The sequence below is a fragment of the Schistosoma haematobium genome, chromosome 1 (genome assembly GCF_000699445.3).
Source record: "Schistosoma haematobium chromosome 1, whole genome shotgun sequence".
NCBI lineage: Eukaryota > Metazoa > Platyhelminthes > Trematoda > Strigeidida > Schistosomatidae > Schistosoma > Schistosoma haematobium.
In genome coordinates, this window is record NC_067196.1 from 13,865,352 (window position 1) to 13,889,247 (window position 23,896).

At 33.9% G+C, this 23,896-nt stretch overlaps 1 protein-coding gene across 3 annotated transcripts in view; it reads left to right on the top strand.

Moving 5' to 3' along the window:
• Positions 1 to 7,902: 7,902 nt before the first annotated feature.
• The window catches only part of MS3_00003021 (uncharacterized protein), a 41,170-nt gene continuing 25,176 nt past the window's right edge, over positions 7,903 to 23,896 (top strand). Inside the window, exons 1-6 of one of the 3 annotated variants that reach the window (XM_051210695.1) lie at positions 7,903 to 8,247; positions 8,298 to 8,479; positions 8,527 to 8,602; positions 8,641 to 8,737; positions 13,814 to 14,088; positions 14,128 to 21,413. In XM_051210695.1, coding sequence (XP_051073193.1) covers positions 7,965 to 8,247; positions 8,298 to 8,479; positions 8,527 to 8,602; positions 8,641 to 8,737; positions 13,814 to 14,088; positions 14,128 to 14,132 — 918 coding nt within the window. In that variant the 5' untranslated portion in view covers positions 7,903 to 7,964 and the 3' untranslated portion in view covers positions 14,133 to 21,413. Of the gene's footprint in view, positions 8,248 to 8,297; positions 8,480 to 8,526; positions 8,603 to 8,640; positions 8,738 to 13,813; positions 14,089 to 14,127; positions 21,414 to 23,896 lie in introns of those variants that run through there. The other 2 variants (XM_051210694.1, XM_051210696.1) reach the window with 2 other exon arrangements.

The following is a 23,896-nucleotide window of genomic DNA, read 5'->3' on the forward strand; positions in this document are numbered from 1 at the left end:
AAGCGGAGGAAACAGAGTAGAGCAAAATGAAACGCAGGGAAGATGGCTGGGAAGCCAACTTCATCTTTGTCAAGCGTTACTCAATATTTATAGTCAGACAAAATAAAGCTACAGATATGTGATTAATGGGATAAGAAGGGCACACACATATACGCTCATATAAAAACAGTCTAGATTGATAAGCGAATAAATAACAAGGTCAAAGTATGGCTCGAGTAGAATGAATAAAATGGGATGTCCGGAAGCTAGAATAAGGTATATGGGCTTGGCATAGTAACTGACACTACATAGCCCCCCTGTAGAAAATAGTACATTTAGAAATATGTCTGTTTTCGAAAATAACAGTGAAGTGATGCGTAGTTAACGTTGACTGTAAGTAGCAAAAAAATTATACAACACTCGATAACGTACAGTGTCACATGAGGGGTGAGTGTATTATATGAAAGTGTCATACTTATGCAAAAGAATATACGAATATCGAAAAGGCGCGGACAAAAATGGAAACGTTAACATGTGAATATAAGCAAATTAATGAGCGTACAAAAATTTAACATCTAACAATTCTGTGACTGTCTAGACGATAAAATAACTCGTTCGTATTAGTGATTCAAAATATCGTTAAAAATGGTAATAAATTGTTTGTGGGTATGATTGATAAGCGAATAAATAACAAGGTCAAAGTATGGCTCGAGTAGAATGAATAAAATGGGATGTCCGAAAGCTAGAATAAGGTATATGGGCTTAATATAATAACTACCACTACAAAGCTTCCCTCGGGTGTCAGAATTCTATATTAACAGAACCGTTGTACACAGTCAATTACACAACCAAAACACCTAATACGATTACCAAGTGTAAAGCATTATACAGCGTTCACAAATGTATGGCGGTAAGTAAATAAGATTCCTCTTTTAAGTTCAAGGAGTTCATGTTAAACTCAAAGACACATTAGTTGATAAACTAGTTGAATCTGACAACCGGTTTCGAGCGATCACCAGAACACCCACTATCAATTTGTATTCCTTCAAGGAAAGTCTTCATTTGACCGAAAGCATAGTTATACATCCCTCTAACATTGTCACTCGTTTTCATATCTTTCAATATAATCTCAGATGATTTAGAACTCTTCAATGAAGCACATCATGCAAAAGATCTGTTGCTAGACTTCCATGTACAGATAGCCCCAAGTGACGTTTGTACCATAACACTCATGTTAAGTCTCCCTGAGACTGCGGGAAACTCAGAAGCTTTCTCAATGTCAAGCCGACTGATACAGGTAAAATTCCTGGAAACTCCGTTACTGGCTCCCATGAACTACCGGTGTGTATAGACGCTTATTATTCACTACTGTTGTGATAACATTGGTTCATCTTTTTACTGACAATGACTCGTAAGTTACCTTAAGTCCTGTGAATACTAACGATAGTCAACAAGATATGACGTTCATTTTACAGCTGACAATCTGTCAAACGATCGCCATTTCCTGTCAAATGAACGTTTGCCTGAAATTTGTCGTACGTAAACATTCGCTAAGTCTTTGTCAACGCATAATCGTCAATGCCAGTCACTTGAATAGATCTGGTTTAACACCGGGAGCTACCCTACAACCCAAACAAACGGAATTCAACAGCACATAACACAAAATTATCTACTTGGGGAACCTTGTCCAAGTTTTTTCTGGATTTCCCCTAGTTTCGTTCAAATGTGCCATAGATTCCTACTTCCAACAGATAATCGGTAAGCAACAAGAACCTTATTGGCCACAATCAGAATTATCAGTGTGGGGGTCATGGATGCTCACTGCTGTCCAACAATAGAACGAAACGGCAGTCCAGTGCTTCCAGGTTTCCAACGGTAGTCTAACATCAATCGGTTCATGATCTTAATCAAAAACTTAATAATCTCTACAACCCCTTTACTGGTAATTAACCTGTGCTCACTAGTGACTAGCTCCGTGAGGGAGTTCTCGGAGTTCGAGTGAGAAGCCGTGACCAGTGGATCTAATCCGTGTCGGGTAGAGACAGGTATCTACCCTAGTACAATGCCATATGGTCGCGGAATTTCGAGGATTAGTTGATCTTAAACACCAACACCATTGGATGCCCGCTCAGTGGTCCAGTAGGTTAAGCATTCGCGCGCGAGACTGAAGGCCCCAGGTTCGAATCCCGCGGGCGTGATCGTGGATGCGTAACGCTGAGGAGCCCCATAGCAGGACAGCCCAGCTGTCCAGCGCTTCCAAGTTTCCAAGAGTTGTCCAACATCAACCTGTTCAGGATCTCAATCAAAAGCAATCGGAATTAGCGTGCGTGAACAACAGTTTAGCACACTGTATCACGACAATATGACTACCTATATCCTTAAAAGCACACAAAGTAGCCCCTAAAACGCTAATATTTTCTTAAAAAGGATTTGATGGATTTGGTGGTAATGTTGTCACGTCCAAGTTTTTGCTCGTTCCCTTTATTGAAGTACGTTATGTCGATCTATTTGCAATTCATGAAGCTGAATTAACAATAGAGCCAAATTTCAATTAGATACCAAAGTTTATTCGTAAGTTACAAATAGTCGAATCAAATGTCGTTCTAACAACAATAATTATAACAAATACAAAACAAACCTTCAGTTTTGTAGGTTCCCGGAGCAAAAACTCCCAAATACCAAACCAATGACAAAGAGAAGCCAAAATGTCCGAAATTAATGATATAAACAAACAAGTTTAAGAGTTAAGTAAAACAAATACGGTCAAAAACACAGTAAAATTATTAATATACACAAAAGGTTTTAATCAGACAAATTTCTTCAGCTCTCCCGTAACAAATATAGTAGGCGTCGAGTCGCGATTGACTGTGATTACCACCACGGGAGATTACGTGCCAGATATTATATTGGGTCCCTCCGTAGGCCAAAAATCAGAAAACAGTTGACGGTTGTAATAAGATATATCTGTTTGCAATCTCGCGGTATCGAAATAATACCGAGATGTGCTGAAGTTTACAAGCGGAACTACTGAGCGTACGCGAGTGCATGCAAGGCCATAGTCAACGGAAGAATGTATGTTATTAGTACACTTAAACAAACAGGTACAGCAAAACAATCACTGGTACAATTAGTTATAATAGTTGTTTCCATTATACCAATCGCGTTCTTTCCATAAAAGTAGGACGCTAAAATAGTTTGGCCATTTAATAGGTCATGGGCGTCCTCAGGGCATGTTTCCCCCTGGAAAGGATGGCACTACTGACAAACCTCTATCTGTATGACTTATTTTGACAGGATACATGTAATATTCAGCCACCAAATTACTGTAATTTAAAAGAAAACAGTCACAGCAACAAAAGTTTGGCATGGCCAAGTCATCTATATTTGCACACCATAGTTAAGCACCTACTGGCATCAACGTAGACGTATTCAACTCAGCAATCGGAGAATTCCTACAACAAATGACAAGGAACACTTTATGCTATTGACATTCTTCTAAAAAGGGTTGCAAGATAGTGAACCAGGTAACTGAACGTCTAATTACTTTTGCGTCTATGTTTCATTCAAAACTTGAATTCCAGGTATCCCTCATGTCGGATGACCATTTTTCGAATAATTCCGTTCAATCGAATTAAAGGAATCTATATCTGGTTGGATGACATTTGATTTGCAAAGTTTCAGGAAAATTTATTTCCTTAGATAATTGACTATTTATTTCGAAACTGTTTGATATTGAAAATGGCACAGGTATTCAGTGTTTGACAACGTTTTTACCAGTAACACCTAATATAACTCGTACCCACCAAGAGAAATCAAAAGACAGAGTCGAGGAGATCAGAAGTTGTACTTGACGATTGCTAATATATCGGAATTGTCTGATCTAGTCTGGCTAGCGATTGCAGTAGATGTTGAGCACGGTGTTCCCACACGTGATCTGGTGCGGATGCATGACCGAGCGCCTTCAGCTAGGTGAGTCCACTAAAACTAATCTGGTCAGCATCCAATGTCAAAAACTTAGTGCTATTTATTTTGGGGATTTATTTACCGCTACAGTGGTTTGGCCCAACCGACCAAAATTCGATTCGTTATTTCTGTATTATGACCAAATACTAGTATTCTCGTCGTTACAGCTTGGACAAGGAGACTGCAAGGAAAAGTCAGCCACTGAGCTACAGTGAAGACTCCAGGTCTTACAAGCACTGTTGTTTAACAACACTAAACTATCTCTGTTACTTCCAAACTTAGACAGTTTGGAATTAAAATAACTGTGGAGGTTGGTTCAGACACATGTACATTTGTGCAGTCGAAATTCAAAACAAAGTGGTTGGGTAACGAATGGTTTTGCATAAAGTTATAAATTTAAATGTACAATATCATTTGAACAAGTATTACCACACAGTTATTCAACCAATAATTGTTTAATAAACAGTCAAATCTGAATCACATTTAATAGATAAATTGATAAAAGATATAAAGTAACTATCAGTTTCAATGCATTAATGAATTAACCGATACGGGGATATTATTCAATTTTTTCGGGTAAATTGCGTAAATTTTGTCGAAAATGCAGTATTTAACTCCACAAAACTATCAACAAGAAACTATCAAATTTATACCATTAATCACTTGTCGTAACGCTGAGTTTTTGAAGTTTTGGAAGTATGTTCCAGTTCAGAATAACAAATCGAAAATTTCAGCTAATTCAAACAGCACAATTAAAATAGAGTATGGATTAGTATGGCCACTGGTATAATCGAGATGTCGGGCAAAATAATATAAACGCATGTATTGCGAATCACAGAAATCAAATGGAAAAATAAAGAAAAAAAACATCGCAATAAAAGTAAATGGTAGCCATCTGACCTAGAATAAAACAGCAAGAAGAACTTCATGTTTATAAGAAAAACATCAAGTTATATTGCAAAACTATAAACATGGGAGAAATTCTCGTGCCTTTGAGTAACCTTTGTTCTACCGATAGAAATGCCAGGTCATCTTCGGGGTTCAAATCGTCTAGTTGCACCCAACCTGTCCATTTTATCCCGCACTTCCCATCAGATGTCCAGGTCTTCGTAATCCAACCAAACACCAGGAGAAAGAGAAAAGGAGAGAGTAGGCAGCCATGTCTGACTCCGGTTCTCACTTGGAATACGTCTGTCAGCTGTCTTCCATGCACGACTTTGCACTGTACCCCATCGTATGAATTACGGATGATGTTGACGATCTTCTCAGGCACATTGTAGTGTAAAAGAAGGTTCCATAATGTTCTCCTATCCACACTGTCAAACACCTCGTGGTTAAGGGATTTGATGCAAAGTGACCAGTTCCATACAATTGATTGTTCAGGGATGATCCGTAGTGTCGCGATGTGGTCTATGAACGAACAATTCTTACAGAATCCGATCTGTCAATCTCAAGGTTTGGCGTATACAGAGTCTTTCATCCAGTTCAGCAACACTACGTTGAAAACTTCCTCTGGTACCGATAGTGGTTTTCATATTTGCTCAGATTACCCCTCTTTAGTATCTTGATGTAATATTCTTCTTTCCAGCCTATCAGCACTTACTCTTCCTCCCAAATCCTTCTAAACAGAATGTAGCGAACCTTAACAGCTACCTCTGTGTTCGACATCAGTACTTCGACTGATATGTTTTCTAGACCCGCCACTTTTCCACTCTTTATTTGTCTAATGACCATGCTGATTTCTTCTAATGTTGGCTACGTAGAAACAGCTGGAAGACCTGTAGGTGCTGCTTCGATACTCAGTGGATTCAGTGGAGCTGGCCTATTCAGGAGTTCTTCAAAATGTTCTACCCATCTCATGCTCTTTTCTTGAATCTCAGTGATTGTCTTGCCTTCTCTGTTCTTGACCGGCATCTTTGGTTTACTTTATTTCCATGTCAGTTTCATCGTCGTGTCATATAAATGTTTCATATTTCGTTCTCTTGAAGCCCTTTTCGTTGTCTTTGCTAGCTCTTCCACGTATTTCTGTTTGGCAGCTCTATTGCTCTTCTTCACTTTCCTGTTTGCTTCTGTGTATTCAGCGTCTACCCTGACTTTCGCTGTTCTTGTTCGGTTGTTGTTAACTGCTGTCTTCTTGTTCTTCCTTTCTTGAATCCAACCCAGAAGTTCGATAGGAATGCTTCTTGCGGCCCAGCAATGTTTGGCACGTTGAAGTTAGTGCTTCTTTAATCCCCGAAATAACGCAATGAAGTCGAAATACAAATGGGTGAGCACGAAAAACTATAATGTATTTGCAATTCGAAATCAGACAGACATCATTAGTTTATACAAACATCAAAACTTTATAGTTGTTTCTTCCTCTTCCAACAGACCTTGTAAGGCTTGAAACCTATTGTTTAGAGCTATCGTGAATTCGTTTTGTTTGTCAGTATCTCGAAGGACGGATGTATTGAACCTTTGTACAGCCGTTTTCTCAGCTGTTCAGTGTTTTTTAGCTTCAGTTTCATCTTGGCAACCCCAGCTGGTGGTGATCTAAAGCTACGTCAGCTCCCCTCCTTGTTCTCACATCTTCCATTAACATCCTGAATGTTTTACTGATGCAAATATGATCAATCTGCTCTCTGTAATGTGATCCTGTGGTACCAATATAGCTTTCTGTATGTTTGTGGGGAATATAATGCCGCCTATAACCATTTTGCTGAATGTACAAATTTGCAAATCTGTCACCATTCTCGTTTCTTTCTCCCAGTCAGTCCATGTCCTCCTATGATATCTTTATTTCCGATGTTGTCCATCCCAACTTTGGAGTTGAGGTCTCTCATCAGGATGGTCAAGTTCTTTCCTGAGCACTTCACCATGATTGATTGCAGCCTCTCGTAAAACTGACCTATTTCATCGTGATTGCTATCATTGGTAGGTGCATAACATTAGATAACATTCATTTTGATCCCCTCCTTCTTTGTTTTGAAAGATGCTTCGGTGATTCTGAATCCATGAGATTCCCATCCTATAAGCGCCTTACGTGCTTGTTTGGACAGCATCAGAGCAACTCCCGGAGTGTGCGAAGAATTTTCTTTTTCGTGACCGGAGTATAACAGCATCTCTCCCGAATAATCCTTTTCTGTTCAGCTTGCGTTCAATTGGTTTCCCTGGTTCCGAGCACCTCCAGGTTGTATCCCTCATTCGGTGGCTCTTACCGGTCTCCCACATTGTCAGGCATCAGATTTGTGAAGTCCGAAGAATCTCAACCTTCACCACGAGGCGTCATAATTTTTCTGAAGGAGGATTTGTAAAATTCCAGGGTAAAGTTTAAATGGTTTAAGTTGTTCATCCTGGTTGGTGTTTTTTTAGCAAGGTTATTTTCTACTGGATGAGGTTGCTGACACTATGCGTAACTATCTTCCTTTACTCAGGCTTGGGACCGGCAACAACCCTAGAAGAGCTATACACTCTATAAAACTGTAATAATAGGCGAAATAGTCAAGGGACAATATTCTATCCAAATAAAATGGAGAGGTCAATTCAAATTGCTCAAAACTGAGCAATCAACTATAAAATAATAACTATACAAGAAATCCATCTAATTACCTTTTATCAGTATCAACGTTCCAAAAAACAAACAGGAAACGTGCTTTAATATCAATAACAGAGAATAGAAGTAATCAATTCATAAAGTCACAACTGAAGTACATCAAAGTTAGGATAATAATTAAGAAATTTAACAACATCAAGCGGTTATTTGCGATTCGGAATTTGTAAGCAGTACTGCAGTAATAGCTGCAATCAAGACCATGAAAGGTAACGAATATATGAAAATTAGTCATAATGAAAAAAACAACAACATTGCGTAGGTGTTTCCCGCCTTAAATACTTAAGGAATAATTTGATTGGTTAATTTATTTTAAATTGAATGGATGTATAAACAAACATATATAAATCATTTCAATTTAATGTAACCCTAATAATAATTATATCATATTTTATTATAAAATTTCTTAATATGTGATATTATTATTTAAAAAATGTTACGATTAACACAAAATCTATCGTTATTATGGTTGCTATGGCTTTTATTTTATAATTATTGTTGTCATGGCAACAATCACAACAAATCTTTTATGAACAATGAATATTTTCATGAATTAAATCATGATCTATATACTGAATCATTTAATTCAATGAATCATTTCTTTAACAAAAATGTGTATACAAATTTAAAATTACCTCAAAGTAAAACATCATGTACAAATGACTTACTTAATATTATATTGGGTATATATGAAAAGAAAAGTTGGGCATTACAATGTTTGATTCATATAATTTTTTTAATATTAACATTTAATTTTATTATATAGGGTTAGATGCTACAACACATCCTCCATCAGGAATTCTAGGTGGTGCTGTACATTGGGTGGGAAGTTATGATGTATGCCTTAAATGTTTAGGATATCATTCAACTGGAAATGAAGAACCGAAATTTCATGGATCATATTGTACTATGGTATTTAATATGAATACTTCTATAGCAATTATTCCGGTAAAATTAATAGTTTATTGTCGGATTTAATTGGATTCATTTTATAGGAATTAAGAATGTCCATTGGATTATGTATGCCTAATACTTGTACTAGTGAAGAGGTTAGAAGTATTATCAATACAAGTAAGATTATATAGTGTTATTTTTGTTTATGATATTAGCTGCGTATTATCTCTTACTTAGATTGAATCAAAAGGAAAGTTTTTGTCATCGATTTGTTGGTGATGTTCAAAAAGACACATGGTATTACATAGCTATGTAAGTATTTCATGTAATATGAATGTAAACCAAATTGACATTTTTTAAGAATTAAAATTTGCCAAACAATAGACATTTGTCACGAAATCATAATTAATTAAGCTTTAGTGTCCTACGAAGTAATAACTATGATTATTACTGATTTTATTTGAAGAAATATTTTATTAAATTGTAGGAATTCCATTTGAAATAAATGACTGTGTGCTTATTTGAAATAGGTCTTTGTATGACAGTCAGTTAAAACTACAAGTATATACTAAAAACAGTAGTAAAAGACAATTTTACGAGTTATAAGAGTTGTAATGCTGTGTCCTGTCTCACCCGTCGTATCTTCTGTAATACTGTTTATATTTGACAGTTAAGAATCACTATCATTCTCACAATGTAAAGTTAGAATATAGGATACTGGAGCAAATAAGAACATATTGACTCTTCATAAATATTCCCGAAATATGTCATCAAGACAAGTCATCATTTAACTTGAATACATTCATTTAAATGCTGATTTTATGCATACTTGGTGATTTATTAATAACTATTATATATTTTAATAGTTGAGATCATGAGTCAATTGAAGCTAGACCATCATGGAAAACTTGGAAGCACTGGACGGTCGTTTCTTCTTATTGTGAGAGTCCTCAGCAGTGCGCATTCACGATCTCACCCCACGAGATTCGAACCCAGGACTTGTCATTCTCACGAGCGAACGCTTAACCACAAAACCCCTTTTGATATTATTCAACATATGCTCAATAGTAAAGGTCTTCAAGGTATTTTCTAGAGTTTTAATGAGAAGCAGTGACCAGTGGAGTTCAACCAGGTCTGTTGTGAGATAGTAATTTACTGAAGACAATGGTGGATGTGTTGCTCAATTTCGTGAATTAGTTGAAGATAAACATTAACACCGTTGAATGACAGTTAAGTGGTCTAATGGTTAAGCGCTCTCACGCAAGATTTATAGGTCCTGGGTTTGAATCTCATGAGGCGGGATCGTGGATGAGCAATACTTAGGAGTCTCACAGTAGGACGAAACGACTGTCCAGTGCTTCCATAGTGGTCTAGCTTCAATTGACTCATGATTTCATCTATTAAAATTACTATAATATCCACAAAACCCCTTTTGATACTATTATATTATGTAAAAAAATAGACAAAGTTATTGCCAGTGGCATATTAGAAGTCCAAATTTAATAAATACTACGAATATAATTATCACATGATACTAGAGTTCACATTTGCCATGCTCCTTGAAAATTCATAGTGATGAAGTTCATTTAATTAATTCCTTGGTAAATAAATGTTTGTAAATATAGAATAATAAACATTATAGAATGAAGTGAATTTATTTCATTTTTTGTCCTTTGATTTATTCACATACGCAAATATTATATATACAGTTACAATTGTAAAATATTTCACTTATTTTGTACAAATCAGTTCCTATTTGAATGAATTAGAGAATATGAAATGCAATGCATTCACCTCGTTATATAGTGCTTGTTGGAGGTAGTCAACAGGAAACTCTAGACCTAGGTTTTGTGATACTTGGTGATCATCAGTAAAGTATACCTGTATTATTTTCGATGGAACGGATGTTCTCTGACGGATTCTATCCCGTGTCACCAAGCTTCACAGTTAGATACGTTACCACTGAGCTATTCGGGTCGCGACTGACCTCCTGTAGGACTGAGATGTATTTACAATTGATTGATCAGTGCGTGGTGAAACAGACGAAACGGCCGTTCACTGCTTCCAGGTTTTCTATGGTGATCTAGTTTCAATTGATTCATGATCTCATCTATTAAAATATTTTATTGTCAATACAAAATATCCATCGTGAATTTCACTGTCAACCAAAATACAAAATTATAAGCTCATCTTTTTTTCAGTTTTTGTGAAGAATATTTTAAATCGTTCAGTGTATCCATAGTTTTTGCATGTAACAAAAATCAATTAGATCAATCTTAGAGGCTTATAAAACAAATTTTCGGGTGTGAATGAAAAAGATGTTATGATCAATAAAGTGTGTATTTTATTAAATTAGTATACACTCATTGACCTTGTAAGTAAAAGTGATGTGTCAATTGTGTTTTATAAGAGTTTTTATTTGTGGACACTACTTAGCATATTTATATACCTTTGGTAATGAATAAAGTTATACCCTTTAAATTAATGTTGTTCAATGTCTAAAAATTCTAATAGTTCGCTACACTAAATCACAAATAACGTCATGTAGAACTGAGTTATATATGTATATAGTATGAAAAATATCCTCATATCAGGACTCAATGTGTTTCATGGATTTTCCGACTGTTTGATAACATGTCTTAATATAATAGGAAATAATTAACTTAGTTTAACGCTGAATAATCTATTCCAAACGTTTATATATTTATGTTTTTTAAAGTGGAGGAATAGTAAGATAAATGATTTTTCCTGTTACTAAACATAAAGAATTTCGTTGTTGTCAGTAAAAATTACATCCTTCAGTGATACAGTGAACAGTTGCATTTAGTTTTGATGGAGTTTTATTTACTGAGCTGCGCGGTTTAATCATGAGGCTTTGATTGTCTTTCTGAATATCATTATCAGCACAAACTTCAGGTACAAGTGAGCTAATCGAACTTCTCTACATTTGAGTGATAGCTCATTCTGTTGACCTTGAGTTCAACTACTTATTATTGATCTTTAACCTATCATTGTTTGCATATTTACTTTGACTTTATCCCTATTTGACCTGATTCTTGTTGCTATATTTGTTCATAATTTTTCTAACTGGTTGATGAGTGAAGCTGTTTGGAATAGTCCTATGGTATAAACCACCAAATTAACTTCAACCAACCTCATCCAGATAAAAAAGCGAAACAACTGGTGAAGAAAGGCTAAATTTAATCTACGAAAAAGCTGCTCCAACTGCGTGAAATACTGCATCAGGCTGAGTGAGCCCCCCTCTTCATCTTGGTCCCCATCACACTAAATATCTGCTAGACTCCATGATTTATATTCGCTTATAATAACACACAACTGTGCATACACTAAAATTTTCAATAGAAGAATCAAATAATTTTTAGAAAATTGTCATTCAGCTTGACAATCAAGAACCAGAATGAAATCAACCAACTTTACTGACAATCTGGAAAGATTTTGGACAAATATAGCAACAAGAATCAGGTCAAATAGGGATAAAGTCAAAGTAAATATGCAAACAATGATAGGTTAAAGATCAATAATAAGTAGTTGAACTCAAGGTCAACAGAATGAGCTATCACTCAAATGTAGAGAAGTTCGATTAGCTCACTTGTACCTGAAGTTTGTGCTGATAATGATATTCAGAAAGACAATCAAAGCTTCATGATTTAACTACCCAACTTGAAGAATAAAATTTCAGTAAAAATTATCTCTCTGAGGTACAAATCTGCATCATTTCAATTTAAACAACAACAACAACAAGTATTTTTATTTGGTGATGAGTTACAAAGAAGTACAGAACAACTGTTCGACATCTACTCGTTTTCATTGATTGATTACCCTGTTAATTTCATTCTGTATTTATCAATCACTTTCAAAGGCAACAAATCACTGAAAAAGTTATCTCATTAAATTAGAGAAAATTAAAAACCATTTGTTTCTTGACAGTAGTATTGATTAAATATTTTGACTCAAACCTAATTAAGTCAGTAATGATCTACTAAGAAAACATAAACTATCTGGTGGCATGTTTTAAATTAAGAAGAACATAATGATTACTAAGTAATAGTGTGGCTGTTTTAAAAGTATCATGAATATAGTTGGGCGATTCTTGTGAAGATTCATTGAATTTGAAGATTGTTTACGTCAAAGATTAACACCAAAGGAATATATATTTCATTCTATTTTTTCACTAACTAATAGTGAGCACACATAATACATTCAGGGATTAAACTCTGGACAGTGATGTTTGATAGCGAACGAATTACACTTAGATTATCCAATGGTTTACATTTCATGCGTCAGTCGATTCACACATAGTAACATGATAATCATTTAAAGTAATTGGTGAATAACTTTCTCCCTAATGATATAAGTGAATTGCGCCGTTTGTCATTTCTTCTTGAAAGTACATTAATCCATCTTTAAGTTGGTCATATATAAGTAAACAGTTGGTGTTTGGTTAAGAGGTTTGTTGATAATTCACTGTTTATTAATACTATTGACCTAATATAAGAAACAAACTGTTTGTTTGCAATAATTCCAAATTTATTTTGACGAAACTTCCAGTTGATAATAATCAGTTTAATGTATTCATTTCTGTTAACGCTTTAGTATCTCTTACATTATTGTATAGCACTCCACACCGTTACATCTGTAACTATATCCACTTGAGCTTTCTCTTTTAATAGAATACTTGTAAGGATAAAGAATAAAAGAAGAGTTCTCTCACAAAAATATTGTACCGTTTACTCATATACTCAATGATGAAAAACATCTTGGTTTCACTTCTATGAGAATTTCTACTAAATAATATTGCTTTTAGAATGAATATCGAACTTCTATCCATGAAAAGTTTATTTAGGGATATTATATATATTACACCTGTTACTACTCGTGGAGAAGCATAGGCTGCTAACCAACATTCTCCATCCAACTCTGTCTTGGGTAATCCTATCCAGGTGTTTCCAATTGCTATTCATCCTTCTGATGACTGCATCTGATTCTCGGATAAGTTTGTTCATTGGTCTTCCTCTTTTCAGTTTCCCTTAAGGATTCCAATTTAGCGCTTGACTCGTAATGAATTCTGATGATTTCCGAAATGTATGTCCCATCGACTTCTAGTAACTTTTACTAATTTCCTCTTCAGCTCGAAGCTGGTTCGTTCTTTTCCACAGTAGGTCGATGTTGATGATCATATGAACACTTTAAAATACAATTGAAACTTATGCTAAACTCTTGGATAATAGAGAATATTAAACCTCAAACTCTAGTCACATAGATATGAGTTATAAACAAACTGTTATTCACTATGTAATTTAATTTGGGTACAGTAAATTAAACAATACATTCTACTTATCTCAAAAACCGATTTTTGTTCTTTTACAGATCAATATGTTCAGCATTAACTATCCTTGTGATAATTGCCACAAGTATAGATATGTTTTTATACATTAAATGGTATCATATACAACATTTAAACAAGTATATTACTGAAATAAATCATATCTCCGAAAGAAACTCAATTGAAAATGTAAATCATATAGAAGAACAAACATATCGTTTATTAGAATCAGATGATATTATCCATAATGATCAAGAACTGGATAGTGTGAGGCTAATTGATGAGAAATACTCGACAACATTCAATGAATATAGAGAAAGTAAGTCTAATTATTATCACAAAGTTATATAAAATGTAGATTGAAAGGTTTCAGTCAACAACTACTGTTACTATTGGATAAATGATTAGTGATGTGACGTATAGTACAATCTAGGATATTGACCTGATTCGATGTGTTAGAAATTTGAAAACTAGAATATAATGTGTAACTTAATGTCCGCCAGAATGTTTCAAATGAAGACACTGAATTATTGATTATGATTACAGACTAATGATATGTTACTTTTATGACTAAGAATGAGGATTTATAATATTGTACTAAACTGATTAAGTTATTTTACAACTGAAATATGGTTTATTAATGATCAGTCTCCAAATTTGATAAAGTTCTAGATTTGTTATTGCCAGAGATCTTAGATTATACAGAACGATCATATTGGGTAAATCATATAAGAACCAACTGTAAAAAGAACGGATGGACACATTTAGAAGTATTAAAATAGTGTCACGTTGAGAAAGCAAGGAAAGATGAGCGAACTAAAGACAAATGCTCATGTCATTGGTTAGTTACAATGAAATCAAAAAGAATAGTACCATGTAAGTCCTAGTTGATCCTATTCATTTATAGACTCTAGTTTCTGATTACAATTATATTATGGATCCATCCTGAAATTCCTCAGCTTTAGATATGGCTTATGCGATTCGAGAATGTATTTATGGATTGATTTAATTTACTTCAAGCTAACCAGACGCAAGATATCTCTGTAAATCAGTCCCAAATGGCTTGGCATATATAAGATATGTCCTAACTGATTTTGTTGGTGATGATTCACTGTCACATTAGGAGAATGACAACCTCAACCATCTCAATACCCTACAACAAAACTCAGAACCACCTGAGTAATCATAGGTCCAGTGCTTTGAAGATAGTGGTTTTACGATATTAACAAGTCACTAAGATCTATTTTCATTAACCAAGTTTCATAGGTGAAAGTAATACAAAGTGAAGTGATGTGCAGAGTGCTCGCCATTTAGTAGGTGAACAGATACACTGTCTATTCAATAGACAACCCAAGCTAGAAAAGCTGAATGACTTCTGAATAAAGATCCCATGTCTTCAGATTTAAACAAATAATTATTTCATTCCCACTACACTGGCTTAATTTACAGTTATATACTTGAAGGAAATAATTAGGAACCTTTGTAATATAAATTTGAATGCACATCAGAGATTTCTTAGAAACTGTTTGGCCCTACTGATTCAAACGACATTTAGCTGTTGCCTACTAACAGCACATTATGAATTAGTATTATCCTTAGTGTTGTGCCTTTCGAAATCGTTAACTATTTATGTTGATCACTTCAGGGTCAGTCAGTCAGTAACAACGTAGAACTTCGTACGTACGTACATCAGTTCGAGTTGCCATACCACATTAGCACAGATATGCAGTTGTCGATTCAAATTCCATAGTGGTAGAGGTGGTAAGAGTATAAGCAGAAATCGGAAAGACTAGGGTTTGAAGATGTTATTCAAGGAGTATAATACAGTGAAATAAATTGGGAAAGAGAAAAAAGAGAGACAGAGAGAATTCAGAAGATTAGAATTTGGGAGAACACAAAGAGTGCGTGCGCCTGCGTCATTGCAAACGATTTTGAGCCATGTCATTCAGGGTCTCTAACCATCGATTGCTATCATCTCGTGGATTCCAACCGTTTAGTCTACACCAACCAACATGGCTCAGTGCACTTGTAACTGACGTCATGTATTTGTGCCATGTTTTGGCCTGGCCGCCCCTAGCTTTCTTCCGATCTATTCCTATACAACAAGACATCGAGGCAGTCGGTGGTTGCGCATACGTAACACGTGTCCCAGCCATCTCAAGTGATGAAGTTTCACAAATTCATCGATCGATTTGCCATCCTTACCTAGTACCCGTTTCCTAACAACTGCATTACTTACTCGATGGTCCCAGGATATACGAGCAATGTTTCGAAGACACCTATGATCGAATACTAGTAACCTCCGAATATCCTCTACTCTTACCGGCCATGTTTCACTTCCATAAAGTAGGACGGAACAAACTGCCGCGCAGTAAACACGTCCTTTGGTTGATAGACGAGTATCTCGCCTAAGCCATAAATGAAGCAAGTTGGCAAAAGTTAGTCGAGCCTTCTGTATCCGTGCTGAGATATCGTCACGCCAGACTTCGAAGATAAGTGAGGCGGTCGACACGCTCAATTACTTCACTCCCTGTCATTAGTTCGGGTGTCGATGCAACCCAATCCTGAAGTAACATTTTGCATTTCGAGGGAGAGAGTCGCATGCCGAACATGCTTGCATTGTTGCTTAGAGTGTTCAGAAGACTCTGCATTTTGTCAGCATCTTCATTTATATTAATAAATTCTAATAATGACAAATTGTATAAACTTTAACTTTGGAACTCTTATTATATAATTTTATGTTTGCATCTGGATGACTACACATATATTTCATATCACTGACTTGGATTCGTATAAAAAACTGAATACAGTACCGTCGGGGATGGGGATTTCAAGTGTAATCTAAATGCTCTAACTTTTAACATATAATATGCCTGGGTCTTCAGCTAGGAAGTCCTAATTTAATACTTACTCTCTAATTAGATATAATGGGATTCACCAGTTTTTTGGTTGACTTTTCCTTAGGTGTATTCTTTCAACGCAAAGTACCTCAGTTAATGTGCATCCAAAACCCTAATAATTTAAGTGAAATTTGCTGCTGAAAACACTGTGTTGAGCGATCACTAAACAATAAACATTTCCAACAAATTTGAGTACTTTGAAACTCTATTGTTAGCTGGTTACCCTTCATATATTTTGGTTTTCTATAAACATTCCTCGATAGAATTTCTTTAGCTATTAAAAGAAAAAGGTTATTAAGTTTTTCCAATCACTATTACCCTTTTGGTCATTATCTGACTGAAAATTTAACTACTTATCGTCGTACTTAGTCATTGCACTGTTCATTTCAACAACCACTCAGAAGATATCTGTTTCCAGGAATTTAAATATTTAATTTTAGGTGGTTAATATTTGTGTTATACATGTTTAGACTAATAAACCATATAGTTGTAGCTAACTTAATTTTGTTTAATTCTTAGAATCACCAGTGTAAGCAATTTGGCTTTATATTGAACTGTTATTAATGTTAAGTGGTTAAAGTCTACTTGTTAGAATCGAAAACGTATATTTCACGCCAGTTGGTATTTATTGATAATGCATATATATAACCACGAAGAATTCCACTAGTAAGAATGATTGATTTTCATAATTTTAGTCCACTAACTAATATTAGTTAGACTACCAATTGAAACTTAGAAGTACTAGACAGCCCTTCCCTTCTCTTACGCGACTTTTCAACGGTTCTCATCTACAACCACGAATCCAGGAGCTAAACTTATGGCCTTCGATCATGCGCTCGAGCATTTAAACTTTAGACTACTGAAGAAGCACCCAAATGTAACAATATCAATTCACTGTATTGAGTAACCATCATCCATTGCGTAATTCACATCTGACATGGTTTTGCCCTACTGGTTATGGCCTCACACTAGAACTACAGGAGTTACATCTTGAAGCTAATAAGTAGTGACCTCCTGATTGTTACAAATATATAGAGAGTTTATGATTTACAATATGAAGATTCTATAATTTCCACCGATCCTCTTATACTTTAAATTGTTGGAATATTGATCAACTTACGATGAAATTCATTTTCATACTCTGTTAATAGTGTAAATTAATTGTAAAACCGACAATTGCAGCATGTCTACCTCATTTTATAGCATTATTTATTATGGATTTATGTAAACATAATTCTAACCATAGTTTATATGAAGTGATCTAACGACAGTTTAAGCATATTTGATATATTACTATGTTATTGTATCAAATACTCATATTGTAAAGTATTAAATGATATCATTTTCATTGAAATGATCTAAATACCGGATGTTCTTTGTGTCAATGTGAATTAAGTTTTACTATTCATGATCTGATCAGTTTTGAACTAAACAGTAAACTTTTCAAATCATTTGATAACACTATTGAAATTTTGCATGGTTTTTATTAAACTAATAACAGAATTGTACTGTTTATTCATTGTTAAGTAACGTTACTCCAAATATTTGTGTGGTAAATGAAGGTAATTGTGATTACAAACAATAGAACTGTTTGTTGTGTACTGAAGCCAAATAGATTAGACATTCTGAACGTTTAAAGTAAATCTTGGTCACTCATATTGTCAAGAGTTATATTCCTTCAGTTTACTTCAATAGTTTTATTGCATAAACACAATTACATGTTAGTGCTTAGATCATATTTAGCTGTATGTAACCCATAGTAACTCTATGTCATTAACACAGAAAGTTTGTGGAGATTATTCACTATCAGAATGGTTTGTATCACAAACTGATTTTAGCTAGACAACTGATAAAAATAAAGGGGTTAAAGTCAGCCACTGAAGTAAATGACAAATAAAACAGTTTTCATAAACGTCCTACGCATAAAATTATCGTGCATTTACTGGTAACTTCTGAAAAACATTCCAGCTAAAAGTCATGATCTGTGAATAGTAATGGATGAATGTAACACAATATCACGAATTGACTAGAACTGAAGTCGTGGACAAATGATTCTTAGCGTTATAGTGGTTACTCACTCCTGTGAGGTCCACTCTATAACAAAACATTAATCCAGCAGCCTTTAGTTTTGAATATTTATCTGGGTCAAGTCAGTCGATACTGATAAATATTTGTTGTCTGTTAAATCCATTTTACTTCAGTTATTACTCTGTGCACAAGAGTTATGACAGCAAATCTGAAGAATGACACCTCAAATTGCACGTAGATAACAAGATTCTATAAATTCACTATATCTGTTTGTAATGTCTTCATTCCACTAAAATAGTGGGCTTGACGTGATACACCAAAAAGTGTTAATTTAAACAAATCTAGTCGACCAAAGAAGTAGAAAGTGAACAGAACTGATGGATTGTGGCTTGTAGTGAGATACATGACTTGAGGTTTGTCCTATTTGGGACACGTTAGTTGGATACATTTAAATCCCAAAATTATTGTTCACAACATGAACCAAACCAAGTACCTTTCGCCTACAACTTCAAGGCGTTATCTACTAAGCTGCTGACTCCAAATAGCCGCTAAGTTGTTCAGCGTGTTTGGTGTTTCTATCATTACTAGTAAGGGAAATTCAATCCTGAGCATCAATAGTGAGATAAATCAAAAAACCCTGTTAAATAAACTGTCATAAAAATAAGATCATTAGGTAATGTTTACTCTAATCAAGGTCATGAGGGCCATGATTAAATCTCTGTCATTTAAATTCCACTCATAATCTACTTGTTATTACTTTCGAACAAAAGAGAGTGATTCAACAAAGACATCTCCTTACCACTTATTCATTTTCTAAGTCGTACAATCAAAGATATATGAGATTTCGATAAAAGTATAGTATACAGAAGAGCTAATCAAAATCGAGAACATGACTTGTAGATTTTTGCCTGAATTTCAACCATCATGTATAACGAATAGCACAAATTCTTTTTTATACTTCTCAAAACTTTTGAGATAATGGCGAGAAACTATTTTTTCAACTATAGAAGTAATATGATAGTGTTAAACGTGTCGAATATCTAATTCTGTCTCTATATATTGTATAAAACAGGCAAATCGACATTGTAACCAAGTCCTCACCCTTAATTCTGAAACTAATCTGTTCGTGGTGGAACCAGGTGTGGATGAAACAATCAAACAGAACCCCTCATATTTCCGAGCAAAGTTCATTCATATGTCTACAGAATATTTTTACATTGTAGCTGATATGAGTTTGTGATGGAAACTCTAACCTTTAACCCTATATTTCTAACCCCAAATAGAAACAACGTGGGAATTCTTAAAAATCTATTTGGATTATTTTAAGAGTTCAAGAATATAGACAATTTGTAGCCGTAAGAACGAGCTTATACGTCGTTGTTTTTCCTATTTACAGGTAGTGTAACCTATTAAAGACACTAGTAGACTTAATAATTGACTGAAATCTATTTGAGATTTGTAATATTATTATTTTTCCCCATAAAATAGCCATTCGTAAAATCTGTTTTCTGATGGACTTGGAACTAGGCGGAAATTAGTCACAGTTGTTTTATTCTCATCCCTATACTGTAGTTTAACCAAAACTTTTAACAACGATAATCTGTAATAAGTTTTTAAATAATAATATTAGGTTACTGTAAAAAGGAATAACGCTGAATAAAGTACAAAAGTGTAGGATTTTTAATCAAAAACTGCCATAACTAATTTTGATTAATTTCACTCATTATTTTAAAGTAATATATTCAAATGTTCAATAGATATGTTATGATGGAAGTAACGACAAATTTAAAGTGAGAAAACTGAACAAGTTCAAGAAATTCTGTTGAATTCTAACAGCTTTTACATTTTCAACAGGGTAAAAAACTGAGTTTTCTAAGAAACGTCAGGAACCAACAACATAGATATTGTTAAAAATAATCTGAGTCAATACGTCTTCAATATCTTTGAGCATGGGTGTAATTATTGCATCACTATTGATTTGTTTTATTTTAATCAAAAATAATCAACTTAGCTGATAGTTTTATGAAATCAACCAATCAAATACTAAATATCATTCACAAGTTTACAGTATTCATCAGAATCTTTTGAGTCATAACATCTTTGGTTATGTTATGGAATGGAGCGAAGTATAATCTTAGGAGAAAAATATGATTCTTTCCAGCTCAACACATACATATTACATTAGTTTAAAGATTTTGTCATGGAACCTATCTATAATATATTCTTGAAATTTTGAAGTTTTTATCTCAATAATATAACTGTGGTGCGTGCTACTTATATTGATATAAGTAGTATATGACGCGAGTCAGGAATGTAATGTCTGGCAGCGGAAGATGGAGAAGATCAAGAAAGGAAGAGCAGGAATAGAAAGCAATTAGTATGGAAATGCAAGAACAACGAAGTTCGAGACAATTATTGAACATTTTGCAAATTAAGTATTATAGTATGGTTTTTCTTTTTTACCAAGTAACTCTGTAATTGTTTACTTAATCTAATTCGGTTGTCCTCACCCGTGTTCTCCTTCACTACGCAACTAGTAACTAAAATAATAACTCTGACTTCAAATGATCTTCCAACCACAATTTTGAGGTAACGTATATTTCTGACCTAATTTGTTCAGCATCGTTCAGTATAAATTTAACGTAAGATCCAATTTTATACACTAAGAAAATCGTAAGATATATAATCATTAAACTAATCAATGTTAATCAAATGCTTTATTCAACAAAATATTAAACCAATTAAACATTTAGCTAATGAACAAGTATTTTATAAATCAATGAAGGAAATCAGATCATGTAAAGTTTACTGGTTTAATTGGTACAATCAAAAACATAGATTTTTGTCGTATGATAAATAACTATAGTGATTTATTGATTCCTCCATGGAATGCAGTATATTAATAAAACTACCAGACACAATATGAGCAGTGTATTTGTTAACATGTGTAAATGAAACATTGTAATGTGCTTTTGAGTGTATGTGTGTGTGTGCGCGCTCGTGTAGCCGAAAGAAAATACATATTACAGTAATGTTTGACAAGTGAAAACAAATTATGAATAGCTATGTTTAATTGTGAAGATAATTTTCATTTTGGAATGACTTTATATAAAGAGCTAATGAAAGTTAAGGAGCACTATGTGGTTGTAAAGCTTTATTTTTAAACTCTATAGAAGTAGATATTCAAGACTTCATTAAGAATCGAACTTCAAATTTCTCAGTAAAGTTTATAGTTTGTAAACAGTAGGCTCAAAATCTATAGTTACAATTTATGACAAAAATTAACTTAAAGTGGAGTCAATCTGTACAACAAATCAAATAAACTACAATCATCTCACAATTGACAAGCTTTAGTATAAACTCGTGAGATCATGACAGATGAAGCATATCTAGACTGAACATTAAACAGGGATCAAATATAACAAACGATGATTATTATATTAAGGCACTGTGATCACTAAGAGATATAAAGTTCCTAGAGTCTATTCTTAGCGAGTTCTTCTATGAGCACTTCTAAGGTTTTTCAAATGAGAACCAATAAGACTTTTCAGTTAACCTTAGTTGTAAATAGTTTGTCAGATAAAGTAAAATAATAATGATAATAATAATTTGTAAATGACGTACTCAGTAACTATTTGTTATTGTAAACCAATTCTTCTTTGATATTCATTACCTGAAAGAAGTCTTTTTGTAAACAAAGGTAATCAATTCAAGATATCGATTTTTTATTTGTCAGAAATCCATTTCAGTGGTAGCTCAAGTTAATGGTTAATATAGAAAAGACTGAATGAGCAATAGATTATTGAATGATTGCAAATATATTTAGTCGTTCAACATGAATTAACTGTGTAGAAATTCAAGACTATGAAATCAACTTACTCCATGAAATAAACAGATATTGGTTTAAAGTTTACTTAAAATATTGAGCAGTTATTGTGAGCTAGTGACGTTATAGTCGCTTATTCAGTGTTCACAAAAAATCACGAAACATTGTAATGATTCAGAGACTTATTAATCATATTGAATAAACATTGTACTACATCATAAATTATCAAATGTTTGGAATGTGAAATATATGATTCAAACCGACTTTTGTTGAGACACTGTACTGACTAATAAAAGTGACGGTTCGAAAATCCCCCATATGAGGGTGCACATTTTTGTACAGAGACCGTTTTGAACAAAATAATCAACCAGTGATTCTTAATTTACAATGATGTTTTAGTTCAATTCCGTTTCGAATGGAAATTCTTTTCTGTTTTATGTAAACATTTTCACAAAAATCTCCCTATTAAATAATTTAAACTAATTACAAGTGGGTGAGTAAGAGAGATCCGGTCAAATAATAGTTACGTAACAAAATGGATGCAATACGGAGAAGCATAGTATGATACACTTTCAATAACTTTGTAAATATAGCTTAGAAAACTTTGTTAAAGTAACACATTACGTATGTACAGTTATTTAGACTGCAAGTTCATTAGGGCATAATAAGTATTCAGAAGTGAAATGAACTCATATGTTTTGTTTTAATCACTCGAACTGAGCGTGAATAAGTTTCAAATTCGGAGTATCATATATGGGTAACTTAGTTGTGTATAAGAAATTGACTGTGAACCGAAAATGACAAACTAATATCGTTTATAAAACCAACATAGATCATTATGGAATTAATTAATTATTGATCCATGAACATTAACAGTAGTGGATAATTCAATGTTTTCCAAGCTTTCATTCTTTTCAATCCAACCGATTATTATTTATTCAAAAATGAGAACCAAATAACTCAAAAATCTGTTAATCAGGTTAATTAGCTTTAGCACTGTGGTCTGAATCTTGAGAGGACTTGTCCATGTTCTACAAATCACTTAATTTTACTTTTTTTGCCAAGAGTTTGTTGATTTATTACAATTTTTTTTAAATTCTCCGTTAAACAAACTACATGATAAATCTATTAGTTTAAGTGTGTACAGACAAGACTTGCCAAAATATCAGGATACACAGTGCTCTCAATTCGTGATCATCGGACACTAAATCAATTTTCATAACATGTTACGCTAACAAACCAAGAAATCTTGGCTTGAACGATATTATAAAGAGAGAATTGAAGTATCTGTCAAACCTATTCTGTAAAATGAATTACCTCGAGAGTTTTGTCAGTAAATATATCCATGTGACGAACAAGAACTTAGAAACATT